General features: G+C 38.0%; 1 protein-coding gene across 2 annotated transcripts in view; it reads right to left on the bottom strand.

The window, feature by feature from the left end:
* Nucleotides 1-591: 591 nt before the first annotated feature.
* The window catches only part of PCDH10 (protocadherin 10), a 58,487-nt gene continuing 46,344 nt past the window's right edge, over nt 592-12,734 (bottom strand). For both annotated transcript variants that reach the window (XM_032147251.2, XM_058436761.1), the window contains one exon: nt 592-1,102. In XM_032147251.2, the coding sequence (XP_032003142.1) occupies nt 1,032-1,102 (71 nt within the window). In that variant the 3' untranslated portion in view covers nt 592-1,031. The remainder of the gene's footprint in view (nt 1,103-12,734) is intronic.

Genomic DNA, 12,734 nt, shown 5'->3' with positions numbered 1-12,734 from the left:
CGACTTCTTAAAATATAAGCACCTCATCTAGGCTGCCATCTCTAGAGTGACAGATTGGGTAGATGATTCTATCACTAGATCGCACTGTGTTTTGCCATTTGAAACCAGATGTCATTTTTGGGAAGAGAGTTAACGCTTTTGTCACAGAGTATTTCTCTTGTTTCACTTAACATCTACTCACCTTTCAGTATTGAAGAAATACAAAATACAAGCTGATAAGGCTATACCCAGGCAGAGTTTTCATGCCACCCATGGCAATCTCTGCAGTTATAAAGATCCTTCAATAATCTGTCAAAAACTGACATCACTGTGTGAAGAGCCGTTCATTTCTATATCTCATTTTGGATTGATGTATGTGCACTTTTATATCCTTCAGTTCGACGTAACATTTGGCCTTTCATGTTCTCAGTTTAAGCTACAGGGAATTCAGAGCTATTTCAAGGCATAATTATACCAATCTGCATATAAAAGGCTATATGTCCTACAGAGGATTCTATGGAAAAGCAAACTTCTTCAAAGAAGAAAATTAGAAGTAATTCCCACAACTAAAATTCACTAAAGTTAATACATTTTTCATTTGATGAGGGCAGCTTTATTTTTTTTAAGCCAATAGATCAATCCCAAAAATGGTGGGGATGATTTTTTGTGTGCAAGGTCAGGGAAAGAGGAGTAAGCAAGAATTGAAAATTGAAGAGGAAGGTAAAGCAACAGGGTGTGTACATTATACATATTGGTTTTGAAAATGGCCACATCACACCAGAAAAATCAATACTTCATATTACTGTACCAGACAATAGGATTCTCACCTACATAATGTATTAACTATTTATTGCCGCATGGCAATATACCCCAAAACATAGCAACATAAAACCACAAATATTTATTATCTCACAATCTGTGTGGTTCAAAAATTTTAGTGCAGCTTAGCTGGATGCGTCTGGCTAAGGACTCTCAAAGGTTGCAGTCAAATTGTCAGCAGGGGCTGTGGTCTCATCTGAATGCTCAACTTGGGAGTCTGTTTCCAAGCTCATTCATGTTGTTGTTGACAGCCCTTGACCTTGTGCCACATGGGTCTCTCCACGTAGCTGCCTCCACAATAGCTCTGCAAGGAATCCAGAAAATAATAAGACAGTATATAAGAAGTTCCTCAAAATGGAAACAATAGCATTTTGATACCCTAACGTCAAGTGTGAAATCACTTCACTTTTATCACATTGATTTTTTAGAGGTGGTTTACTATATCCCACCTACATTCAGGGGAGAGGTATTACTCAAGGCTGTCAATGTTAGGATGTGAAAATCATTATGGGCCATCACAGAAGCTGTCAACCCTACATAAACACAGTCATGTTAAATTGCTTTAGGTACTTTTTTATATTACAAAAGACATTTCAAAATGCAAGTTCTGTCAATGTGGTTTTAAACTAAAAGTAATTCTACTACACAAATTCTGCAGTCTTTTTTCCCAAATATATTGTTCTCCAAATATAATCTTGCTAGTTTTAGAAAGTTTCATAACTTGTAATTGATGAGTATGGTTACTTACATTTTTTAAGTAACAATTTTTATCTTTTTTTAAACATGAAAAATTGAGATTTGAAAAAAAAAACAACTCACAAATATAATTGTGTAAATTCTGGAGCTAAAAAAGTACTTAGCAGAGAAGTTATGCAGCATATGGTTATCCTAGTCCCAAACAGTAAAATGTGTCTGTATGTGCCAGCTCTTAATTATCAGCTCATTAACACTCAGGTGTCAATTGCTGGTGGCAAAGGCAATGCCCAAATGGCCTAGTTTCTGTCATGCACAGTGTAATTAAATTGACCTCAAGTATTGAAGCTTGCTAGTTGTCTGATACTATTTGGATACTAATTTCAGGCCACTATTCAAAATAGAGTAATATGGTAAATAAACCAATGCAATGACCAAAAAGTGATATTGAGTTTTATATTGTAATATAATATAATAACCTTAGAAACAATTGAATAAATAATCACTATTCTAATCTATAACAAATATAACAATGCATATTACCCCTTTGGTTTTAACATTATTGATTTAAAATTACTTTAGATTTCAAGATAATGATATTACAAAAAAAGTAAAAATAAGTTATTATAATAGTGGCATATGGAAAAATGAATTACTATTTTATTATTTTGTTTATTGATATGTAATAAAATAAATGAATTATTAATATTTTAAATTTTAATTATTAACTCCAAAATGTGATTCAATTTCAAACATGTCAGTGCTTTTCTATATAGCCCTAACAACAGCAATAAAAAATATACTAAAGAGAATCCCACATTCAAACTCTCAACAATGTAAGATCAAATTTCCTCATGACATTCTGCATTATGCTTATAAGACTTTTCTTTTTATGTCTATAGTTTATTTTCAAGCTCCCAGTTACAGAGAGGGGAGAGGCCAATTAATGCACTAACCTTTCTTCCTCCTAAAACTTTATGAATGTGAAAAAAAAAATTAATGAAAAAGCTACAATGGGCTGGGCGCGGTGGCTCACGCTTGTAATCCCAGCACTTTGGGAGGCCGAGGCGGGCGAATCACGAGGTCAGGAGATCGAGACCACGGTGAAACCCCGTCTCTACTAAAAATACAAAAAAAATTAGCCGGGCGTGGTGGCAGGCGCCTGTAGTCCCAGCTACTCGGAGAGGCTGAGGCAGGAGAATGGCGTGAACCCAGGAGGCGGAGCTTGCAGTGAGCCGAAATCGCGCCACTGCACTCCAGCCTGGGTGACAGAGCCAGACTCCGTCTCAAAAAAAAAAGCTACAATGACAAATAAAAGACAAACGATTGAGGAAATAACTATGACAACATTCTGAATGTTTGGAAGTAGATAAAAAGTTATAATTGACATAGTAACTGCAAAAGTTTTAAAACCTTAGCTGGAAGCTAAGAGTGTAAAGAAGAAACCTGGTTTATCCCACAAAAAATTCCCAAGGCTCAGTAATTGACAGCACAAATTAGTTCTGAAGTAGGGGTAAAAATTAGCCTAATAAAAAGGACGAAAAATGTTATTAAGAAGCAGTTAGACCTCCCAGATGTCCTCATCAACTGTGCACATGTAGGTCGTCAACTATTCCCTCTGGTTAAGAGACAGGAGATTTATTATTCTCTAAGGAGGTTGAAACAGAGAGCTCCTACATTACGAAATAGCAGGCACAGTTTAATGTGCAATCATCATACCAAGAAGTTTGGATCTTGAGTCTTCTAGATTTTTTTTTCCCAATTAGTTTTCAGAATTCAAGTACCCAGGCTTACACCTCCAGGCAGAAGACCTGAAAATATTTCTTTTGGTTATCTAACAAGACCAAGAAGAAAAATATGTCTAAACATATTGACTAGGAGTTCCCCAATTAAATGTTACCCAGATTACCCTACAGACAAACATACTCAACAAGCCCTCCACATAGGGACAGAATTTATCTTCAGCATTTTAGAGTACCTACATTCTTAATTATGAGCTGACAGCCAAGTATCATAAGACATTATGAAAAGTCTCTAACATAATTCTAGGAGACACTATTCGGAAAAAATAAAATGGAAAATAAATTGTCATCAATATATTGGATAAAATAAAGCATTGCATACGCAAAGGGTTAAAAATACTTTAAAAGAGGAACATTCCGAAAACAAGAAGAACTCTTAGAATTCAAGAAAAAGTAATAATAGTAATAATAAAATAAAAAGTTCAGTAGAGGTTTGGAAGAGATACACAACAAAATACCCTAGAAAGTATATTTTTAAAATATAGAGAAGAAAAAGTAATGAAAATTGACAGACAAGTAGAGGAGGTTCAGCATCCAAATAACGAAGGAGCCAAAAAGATGTAGAAAAATAAGGGAAGAAATGATGAGAGTAATAATTTGAGAAAATTTCCAAAAGTTGAAAGGCTTGGGTTTGAAGATTGAAAGAGCTTACAAAGTGTCTGCAACATGGATGAAAATGGACCGTCAAGTTACACAACACCAAATTTCAGACCTTAATCACAAAGAGATTCTCTCACAAGTTTACAAAGGAGCTGGGGGATCCTGTGTTCATGAAAAGTTTATTTACAAAAATGGTCCACTTACTTTAGAAGATGATATGTAAACCCTTTCAAAGAATCAAAGCTTAACAACACAAAAATTTGACATGAGTCAAGCCTGACCAAGACCTAAATTCTTCAAGTGTTCACATAGAGTTTTGGTCTTTTTCATACTAGACACTGTTCACCATTAGTGTCTGAGGCCTAAAATTAAGGCCCATTGTTATGTGTTGGCATCACTAGGAAGGCCTCAAAAAGCCTAACTTCAAGTTCCCTTCCCACTCTGCTCCAGAAGATGAGGTCTCCTAACCAAGCCATTCTCCTTATCAAAGAGACCATGCACAGGCCCTGCTTATCCTGGGTTTTTTGGTAGTGGGTTTCAGTTCTCCTGCTAACACAGGGAATTGTTCAAATAAGCTAATCACATCATCCCATTGGAACCAGGGTGCACTTCTTGAAACACAAAGCTTTTCTCCCACAGTCCCTCGTTGTTCCCTTTGTTTCCAAGTGCAACCTCCAAGTGGTCCTGTGCAGAATGCAGTGTCCTCCTCTCCCAGGCTGTGAGAAGATGTGACTAATAAATTGCTGTAGATGCCATTTGTCCAGTGTCCAGTTGAAGATTCTCCATCCCAATAATCCCAGGGCAGGAATCCCTCCCTCACCAATAGAGTGAATAGGAGGCAAGTAAAATAACCTCTTAAAGGATGGTACAACCATGACCAAGGACACCTAGTCAACTTTAATTCACTGCTTTTGGATAACTATGTGATTTCATGATACTAGGAAGGCCAAATGGGAACAAACCACTAATTGGTTCCAGCACCACTTTGTTCCCTCTCTTCCCTTTCTAGGAAGCTCTTGTTTTTCTCCAAAAGAAGAATTCTTGTTAATTGACTATACGTGGGCATGACTGATGGTTGGGTTTGGTCTGTTTTTGGGAAGTGTCACTGAGTCTCCTGCCCATAAAAGTAGTGACAACACAGCACCTTAAAGGTAGGCTGGTGCTTGAGTCCTACCTATCAAGGGTAAGCTAGAGCTCTCTGCTTACAGCATCTAACATAGTGACCTTCACTAGCTGCTTGGGACAGCCATGTGGATGTTAACTGTGACTGTACACCCCCAGGAGGAATATGGGATGACACATTGTCAGGTTTGTAGAAAGGGAGGAGACTGATACCCTAGAAAGAATTAAGCATGGCTCCCAGGTTGCCTAACAAGAGCCGCCTTTCAGGCAAGGGTAGCCCCTTGCCCATTTCCTGTGTAACTGTTTCCCTCAATGCATCCCATGCATCCTCCTGATTCTCAGGGGTATAAAGGTAAACATCCATGGCAGCCCATGGTCAAGGCACCGATGGAAAAATAATGAGAGATAGTTTAGGAGCATTTCTTGCCAGCCCCTCTTAAAACAGTGGAGCGGTAATGCAGCTGCTCTCCCAATGAAAAACACTACCCAAAATACTTAGGCTTTTCTTAGTGTTGCTGTTTACCAGCATGCAAAAGTACTTCATTGTCATGCCTGCCTCACAGTCAAAATGACCTTACTAGATGCGGACTCCATCTCTGAGGAGACTGAGTGGTATTCCCTGAGGAACGAGATCGCTGTCTACAGGTGGACTGCTAGGCTGCCAACATTTTTACCCTCAACCACAAAGAAGGTCTGCACCAAGAGTGATCAGGAAACGGACTGAAAGCTGTGACTATTAAACTTTACGTGTTTAGAAATTCAAAATATTCTGAGGAAATTGGTACAGAGAGACCAGAGAGATTAAAAAAAGAGGAAGGCTGCATGCCTATAGTAGACAATGGTTTTGAGAATGACCTCTGGGTCATGACCCCAGAACTCTTCCATTGTGCCAAAATGTTGTCTGTTTCTCTGTTGCAACAAAGATTATGATTCTCAGCTTGATAGGGTAAAATACCCATGACACCCCTCTGGCATAGCATAGGTGTTATTTAAAACCCAACTTAAGTCTGGGGCTCTTAAATCCTGTAATGCAACCATTTCCTTGGAAAAGGCCCCTAACATTTATGATAATTATTGGAGGCTTTCTAAAGTAAAAAGTTTATAACTATGAGCAGAGTACAGATTATAACTATGAGCAGAGTACAGAGGGGGAAAAACAATTAAAAAAGAAAGAAAAAGAAGGAAGGAATCTTGAATACAAGGGGAGAGAACAAAATTGAAATAAAGGTATAAAATTGGACCACTTCTCATTGCTCCTGTAATCTCTATACTATCTCTATATCATGGCCATAAGCTGACAGTGGACTTCTCATTGGCCCTACACCATACATCTTTAGAGTGGCAATTTTTGGCCACATACTGGGCTTTTCTGGAAATACAGAACTCTCATAGACATTGAGCTTCTGATCCTCCATATCAAGCTGGCCATTATGCCTTGGGTCATGAAATCAGCATTCCATAAGCTCTGCATAGCTACCTAGGACTTCCTTCAACAGACTGGCACCAAACTGGATCCTCTAATATCCTCCCCCTGAAAGAGCGAGTGGCCTTACCTCTCCTCAGCCCCTTCTCTGATGCTTCAGTGCTATAAGAGATCAACTCACTTGTGGAACTCTTGACAACCTGGGAACAACTGAGGGAACATGTTGATATACTTTATGGATCAACTACCACCATTATACATGATGGAGCTCAGTGGGACTTTACTGCTTTTCATCCATTAGTCAGGATGTCCCTGATAAACAACAGGATGAAAGGGTCAGCATAACTGGCCAAACATAATGCAGTCAGTTTTGTACCAAAAGTCCAGGATAGGAAATGGCTTCTTCTGTACATTTTCATAATCTCTCAATCTGTTGTCTAAGAGTTGACCCCTTGGAGGTAAAGATTCCTGAGAATCTCTTGCCCCACAGAGACACAATATAAAAATCAAGGCAACAGATATGACTATATGTACTAGGGCCACAATACAAGGCCCCACCAGAATACCTCTTATTCCTTTAAAGTTGTAAACATTATTGATAGTGACTAAGGCATTTACTTTACTTCTTAAAATAGACAATGTTGGGCTCTTGAATAAGGTACTCAGTGCAACTTCCATGTACCCTAAAGACCTTGAGCCGCCAGTTTAAGTAAGAGGCATAATGCCATCCTCAAAGAATTCCTATTTAAGCTACTAACTGGCAAATAGAACCCCTGCTATTGCCATAGGTATGGATTAGTTTAAATCCACATCTGTATTCTCTGCAATAAATCCACACAGGTCCCTCACTTTTCTTTATTGGCCATAAAAGGGATACCACTAAAGTTTATGTTTTTGAAGATTACTTCATGCATAGCCCTCTTTACCCCAGTCAAATGCCTACTTCACATCCTAGGGAGTTTCTTCCACTGCATAGCAATCTACTTATCACAAAGATATAAACTGATGCCAAGGCTTCAAGGAGCTAATGGGGGTCTAAAATTAAGGCCCAATATTATGTGCTGCCTTGATAGCTTGTATAACCAAGAGAGCCTCAAATGCCCTAAGCCTTCTTCACTCTGCTCCCAAAGATAAGATTCCCCTAGCAAAAGAATTGTCTTTATTAGGGATCCCCAAGCCCAATTCCTTTTTTTTTTTTTTTGAGATGGAGTTTCACTCTTGTTGCCCAGGCTGGAGTGCAATGGCATGATCTCGGCTCACTGCAACCTCTGCCTCCCAGGTTCAAGCAATCCTCCTGCCTCAGCCTCCAGAGTAGCTGGGATTACAGGCATGAGCCACCATGCCCGTCTAATTTTGTATTTTTTGTAGAGATGGGGTTTCTCTATGTTGGTCAGGCTGGTCTCGAACTTCCGACCTCAGGTGATCTGCCCACCTCGGCCTCCCAAAGTGCTGGGATTACAGGTGTGAGCCACCCCGCCTGGCACAATTCCTTTTTATCCATAAGTAGTGAGGTTTCAATTCCAGGCCCAGCCCCACAGATTTACTCAAACAATTCAATTACATCCTCTAGTGGGAGGTTGTTTGCTCTGTCCCTGAGTGCAACCCCAACTTGGCCTTTTTTGTTGTGCAGGGCCTTCCCCCAGGCTGTAAGAATATTTGACTAACAAATTTCTGTCATTCTCATCCGTCTATACACTGTTAGGTGTGCGTGTCTCCATCCCCATAATCCTATGGTGGGAATACCTCCTTCGATGGAGTGAATAGTAGGTGATTAAACTACCCTTTACATGCCTTCCTATTTTTCTTTCAATGTTTCACTAAATTAGTTAAAGTAAGTTGAGCTAACTGGGGTGGAATTATTAGGTGAAATGATGATGATTTTTTAAAATCAGGTTAGTCAGATTTACTCTTGGTGATGCAGCAGTTTGTTCAATGTGATTTCTCTGGGAGACGTGCTCATATTTGGCTGTAATTGTGCTTATTCATTACCAATATAACATATCATTAAGAGGAATAAAAATGCCTACATTTCATTTTAATATAAATCCATAAAAGAACAGTAAGAACTGTCTTTAGTTTCTTAGGCCAAATTTAACAGTGCCTTATACGAGAGAATCATTGTTATGGGTGAACACAGCAAGAACTGGAAATTTTAAAATATAAAGTGAGGTTCTAGATGCTATAATTTATTTGTATATTTTCAAATATAATTACTCCCAAGATTTCAATTTTAAAATAGGACACAGAGAATGGAAACATAGCTTGGCACAGGTGGAGAGTTCAGTCAAGAGAAAGGATTAGGGTGGGTTGTTAAGTTTATTGTTAGGTTCTTCCATGAGTTGCCTTATATTTGTGTCATTTTCTTCATAGGTGGGATTCAGACCAAAATCTTTTTAAGGCCCTGTTCTGCATTAAAATTCTATTATCCTGTGGGACCCGCTTAAAAAATAGAAAATAAGCTTAATTGCTAGTAGAGGTTAGAAGATAGTTGATGAATATAGACTTAACAACTTGAAGGTGTTAAGACTTCTTCAAAAATATTTGTTGAAAACATTAGTTGCACTCAGATGCATAGGAAAGATTTTTAAATGTCTTTTACAATTGTTACATCTTTTAAATGTTTTATTAACATTTTCTTTATCTTTATTACTTATTGTTATGGGTGTGTGTTACAAAAAAAAAAAAAAAAAGAAAAAGAAATGCCAGAAGGTTTGACTTAGCCTTTGTCCTTTTCACATGGGTCAAGCCTAATTTTGGTACATATACTAGCCAAAGTTATACATACAAAAAAACTTTAAAACTAATTATAATTTACATATGATATATTTATAAAATTATTTCTAAACATTATTAATGAGAAAGTTTGACTTAAGAGATATAATTTAAATAATATTAATAACCATCAGTTATTATACAGAGAATAAAGTAGAATGTAGCATGGATAGTACCATTTTATATTAGAATAAAAATAAAAGGCCGGGCGCGGTGGCTTATGCCTGTAATCCCAGCACTTTGGGAGGCCGAGGTGGGTGGATCACGAGGTCAGGAGACCAAGACCATCCTGGCTAACACGGTGAAACCCCGTCTCTAATAAAAATACAAAAAAATTAGCCGGGCGTGGCGGTGTGTGCCTGTAGTCCCAGCAGCTCGGGAGGCTGAGGCAGCAGAATGGCGTGAACCCAGGAGGCAGAGCTTGCAGTGAGCCGAGATCAGGCCACTGCACTCCAGCCTGGGTGACAGAGCAAGACTCCATCTCAAAAATAATAATAAAAATAATAATTAAAAACAACCGTGGAGTTGTTTAAATATAATGCAGTTCAGGCCCCACATGGGCAGCAAGCATAGTAAAATTAAATGATAGAGAAAATTAGAAAGACTTTCTACAAATAAGATACCTTTCTGCAGAGTTTTTTTCCTTTACATTAACTTGTTTAATGGCAGCATGGTCCTCTCCGGCAAAGAAGAGAACATCCATCATCATTTCTCTCTCACCTTCATCTGCTGACTGACCATTAAGGTAGTGAGGAAGTACATCCTATTTGTCCCCTGAAATGCCCCTCAAGTCTATCCTCTCCCCTCCATTTTTACCAGTCCATTCTAAGTCAATTGTGTTTATTTGTTCCTTACCTAGAGATTCACAGTAGTCTCTTCTTACCCCAATGTCTCTTTTTCTTTTTTTCTTTTTTTTTTTTTTTTGAGACGGAGTCTCGCTCTGTCGCCCAGGCTGGAGTGCAGTGGCGCAATCTCGGCTCACTGCAAGCTCCGCCTCCCGGGTTCCCGCCATTCTCCTGCCTCAGCCTCTCCGAGTAGCTGGGACTACAGGCGCCGGCCACCACGCCCGGCTAATTTTTGTTTGTATTTTTAGTAGAAACGAGGTTTCACCGTGGTCTCGATCTGCTGACCTCGTGATCCGCCCGCCTCGGCCTCCCAAAGTGCTGGGATTACAATTGTGAGCCACCGCGCCCGGCCCTCTTTTTCTCTTTTCCATTGTTGCAAGTTATCTTGCTATTTAATTAATTAATTAATTAATTTTTTTTTATTTTTTGAGACAGGGTTTCACTCTGTCACCCAGGCTGGAGTGCAGTGACACAATCTCAGCTCACTGCAACCGCCACCTCTCCAGCTCAAGTGATCCTCCCACTTCAGCCTTTCAAGTATCTGGGACTACAGGTGTGGGCCACTACTCCTGGCTAAAATTTTTTAAATTTTTTTTGTAGGGACAGGGCCTCTCCATGTCACCCAGGCTGGTCTCCAACACCTGAGCTCAAGCAATCCGTCCACCTCGTCCTCCTAAAGTGCTGGGATTAATTACAAGTGTGAGCTGCCAGCCAGGCAAGTTATCTTGCTAAATCTAAATAAGGCAATTCTTAGTTATTTGTAGCATTTATTTTTATCTTTTATTGTTATTATATCTAGGACTGGGATAGACACTTCTATAGAGTGTTAAAAAATGCTTTCTCACACACACAGAAATACATCTTAAACTAAAAAAAAATCACCTAATATATCGTTTTCACTCCAAATAACAGATTTGCAGCTAGAAGCTTGCTTCCTACCTCAGCAGCAACATCTATAACCAATAACCACAGTGCTGTAGCCTTATCATATAGCTTGATAAAAAGCTATACCAGTATTACATATTTTTGCATGATGTTAGTGGTGTCGCCAATTTCCCCCTATTCTGGTTTCTAAAGTTATAAGTACATCATCTTAGAATTAGGAAGACACCTTTAAACGGAGTAATATTTGCAAACACTGTCATGTGAGGCCATACATCATTGTCAATGAGACAATGGAAGCAACGTAAGCATCTATGGAGGCATTCAATGAGGTGGTTTGATATTACCACATTTTAAAATAAAATTTAATATGCCTCTTAATGTTGCTTAAGGAGTATTGTACCACTTTATTTCATTCTTTGTCAGGTTAAAACTAGAATTACTTATCATTTGTTTTCATTACTTTTTTCCTTGTTTTAACTTATGTATGTTAAAATGTAACTCACACACATCTCTCATTCTCTCTGTCTTTAATTCAGTTTTGTTTGGTATAATCTGTTGCAACCATTGCGTTGTTTTTTTGTAGTCTTTGTAGCCCTGTCATAAATAAGGGTAGTTTTCACACAATGTTAAAATAAATCATTGATTGCATGGTGTTGAAAAGCCCATGCCAGCTTGTTGATGATCAAATACTATTGCTTTCCAACCAGGCATTTTGATACTTTAAAGACTAATATTAGAGGGGAACAAAAGGCAGATGTTTTACCTATAATATAAACTTTTATGTTCATATATTCTTTCATATGAGCCTGTTATTACATTTCCCAATCTCTCTCTCTCTCTCTCTCTCACACACACACACACACACACACACACACACACAATTTTGAGAGGAATACTTTGCCAGAGAAGTTTGAAATTGGCTATTCACTCTATTATTAATTAGGAAACACAACTGAGAATAAAAGAATTCTCACATTTTTGAAATAACATTGAGAGTTGTGGGCTTACACAATTCACCATGCCAACATTTCTTTTCTTCCTTTTTTCATAATCAAAAGAAGAGTTATTCACAATGATAGGGAGAAAATGGAGATAGGGATTGTGTTTCAGATTAGGTGATTGCAATGTTATCTAAATGTTCCTATCTTTCAGACAGATTGGTTGAGGAGTTATCCAATGATCATCAGATGTTTTCTATGAAAAATAAAGAAGCAAACCAAAACAAAAATATCTTCATCTACACAATATTGTCATTATGGATCAATAAATTCGCTTCACAAATATGAATACTCCCTTAGAAATACCAGTTAAGTTACAGATTAATTTGAAGTACCTTAACTGGGAAATTTAAAACCTAGTTTTCATAACAAGGAGATAAAATTTTAATTGATTCAAAAGGAAAAATAAGTAAAAAGGAGATTTTAGTTATATTCTGAACACCCAAAGGACACCTCTAGGGAACAGAGCCTGTCAAGCTAAGTAATGACAACTTCAAGAAGTCTACTATTAGAGCAACTTTTAAAATTCAATTCTATTGAGCAGATACCAAATACTGCCCAAATTCATTTTTATGAAAATCATATGCAAACAAAATGATTCTGTCAAATATGCAGTATTTCCAACAAGCATTTATTTGTATGGAAATACATATTCAGAAAGGACACTGGGGTCAGATAAATATGTCCTAGTGCAAACATACACATGCATTTTTTAATAGTAGAGATAGAGGACTATTTGAGAGTTGTAAAAGGAAGTGGAGGAAGAAAGCAAACCCAGCCAGATGTGTTTTATTTC

This window comes from Hylobates moloch, unplaced genomic scaffold, assembly GCF_009828535.3.
Source record: "Hylobates moloch isolate HMO894 unplaced genomic scaffold, HMol_V3 SCAFFOLD_3, whole genome shotgun sequence".
Classification (NCBI taxonomy): Eukaryota; Metazoa; Chordata; class Mammalia; order Primates; family Hylobatidae; genus Hylobates; species Hylobates moloch.
The sequence above is the reverse complement of the archived record's forward strand: the minus strand, read 5'-3'. Positions and strand labels throughout refer to the sequence as shown.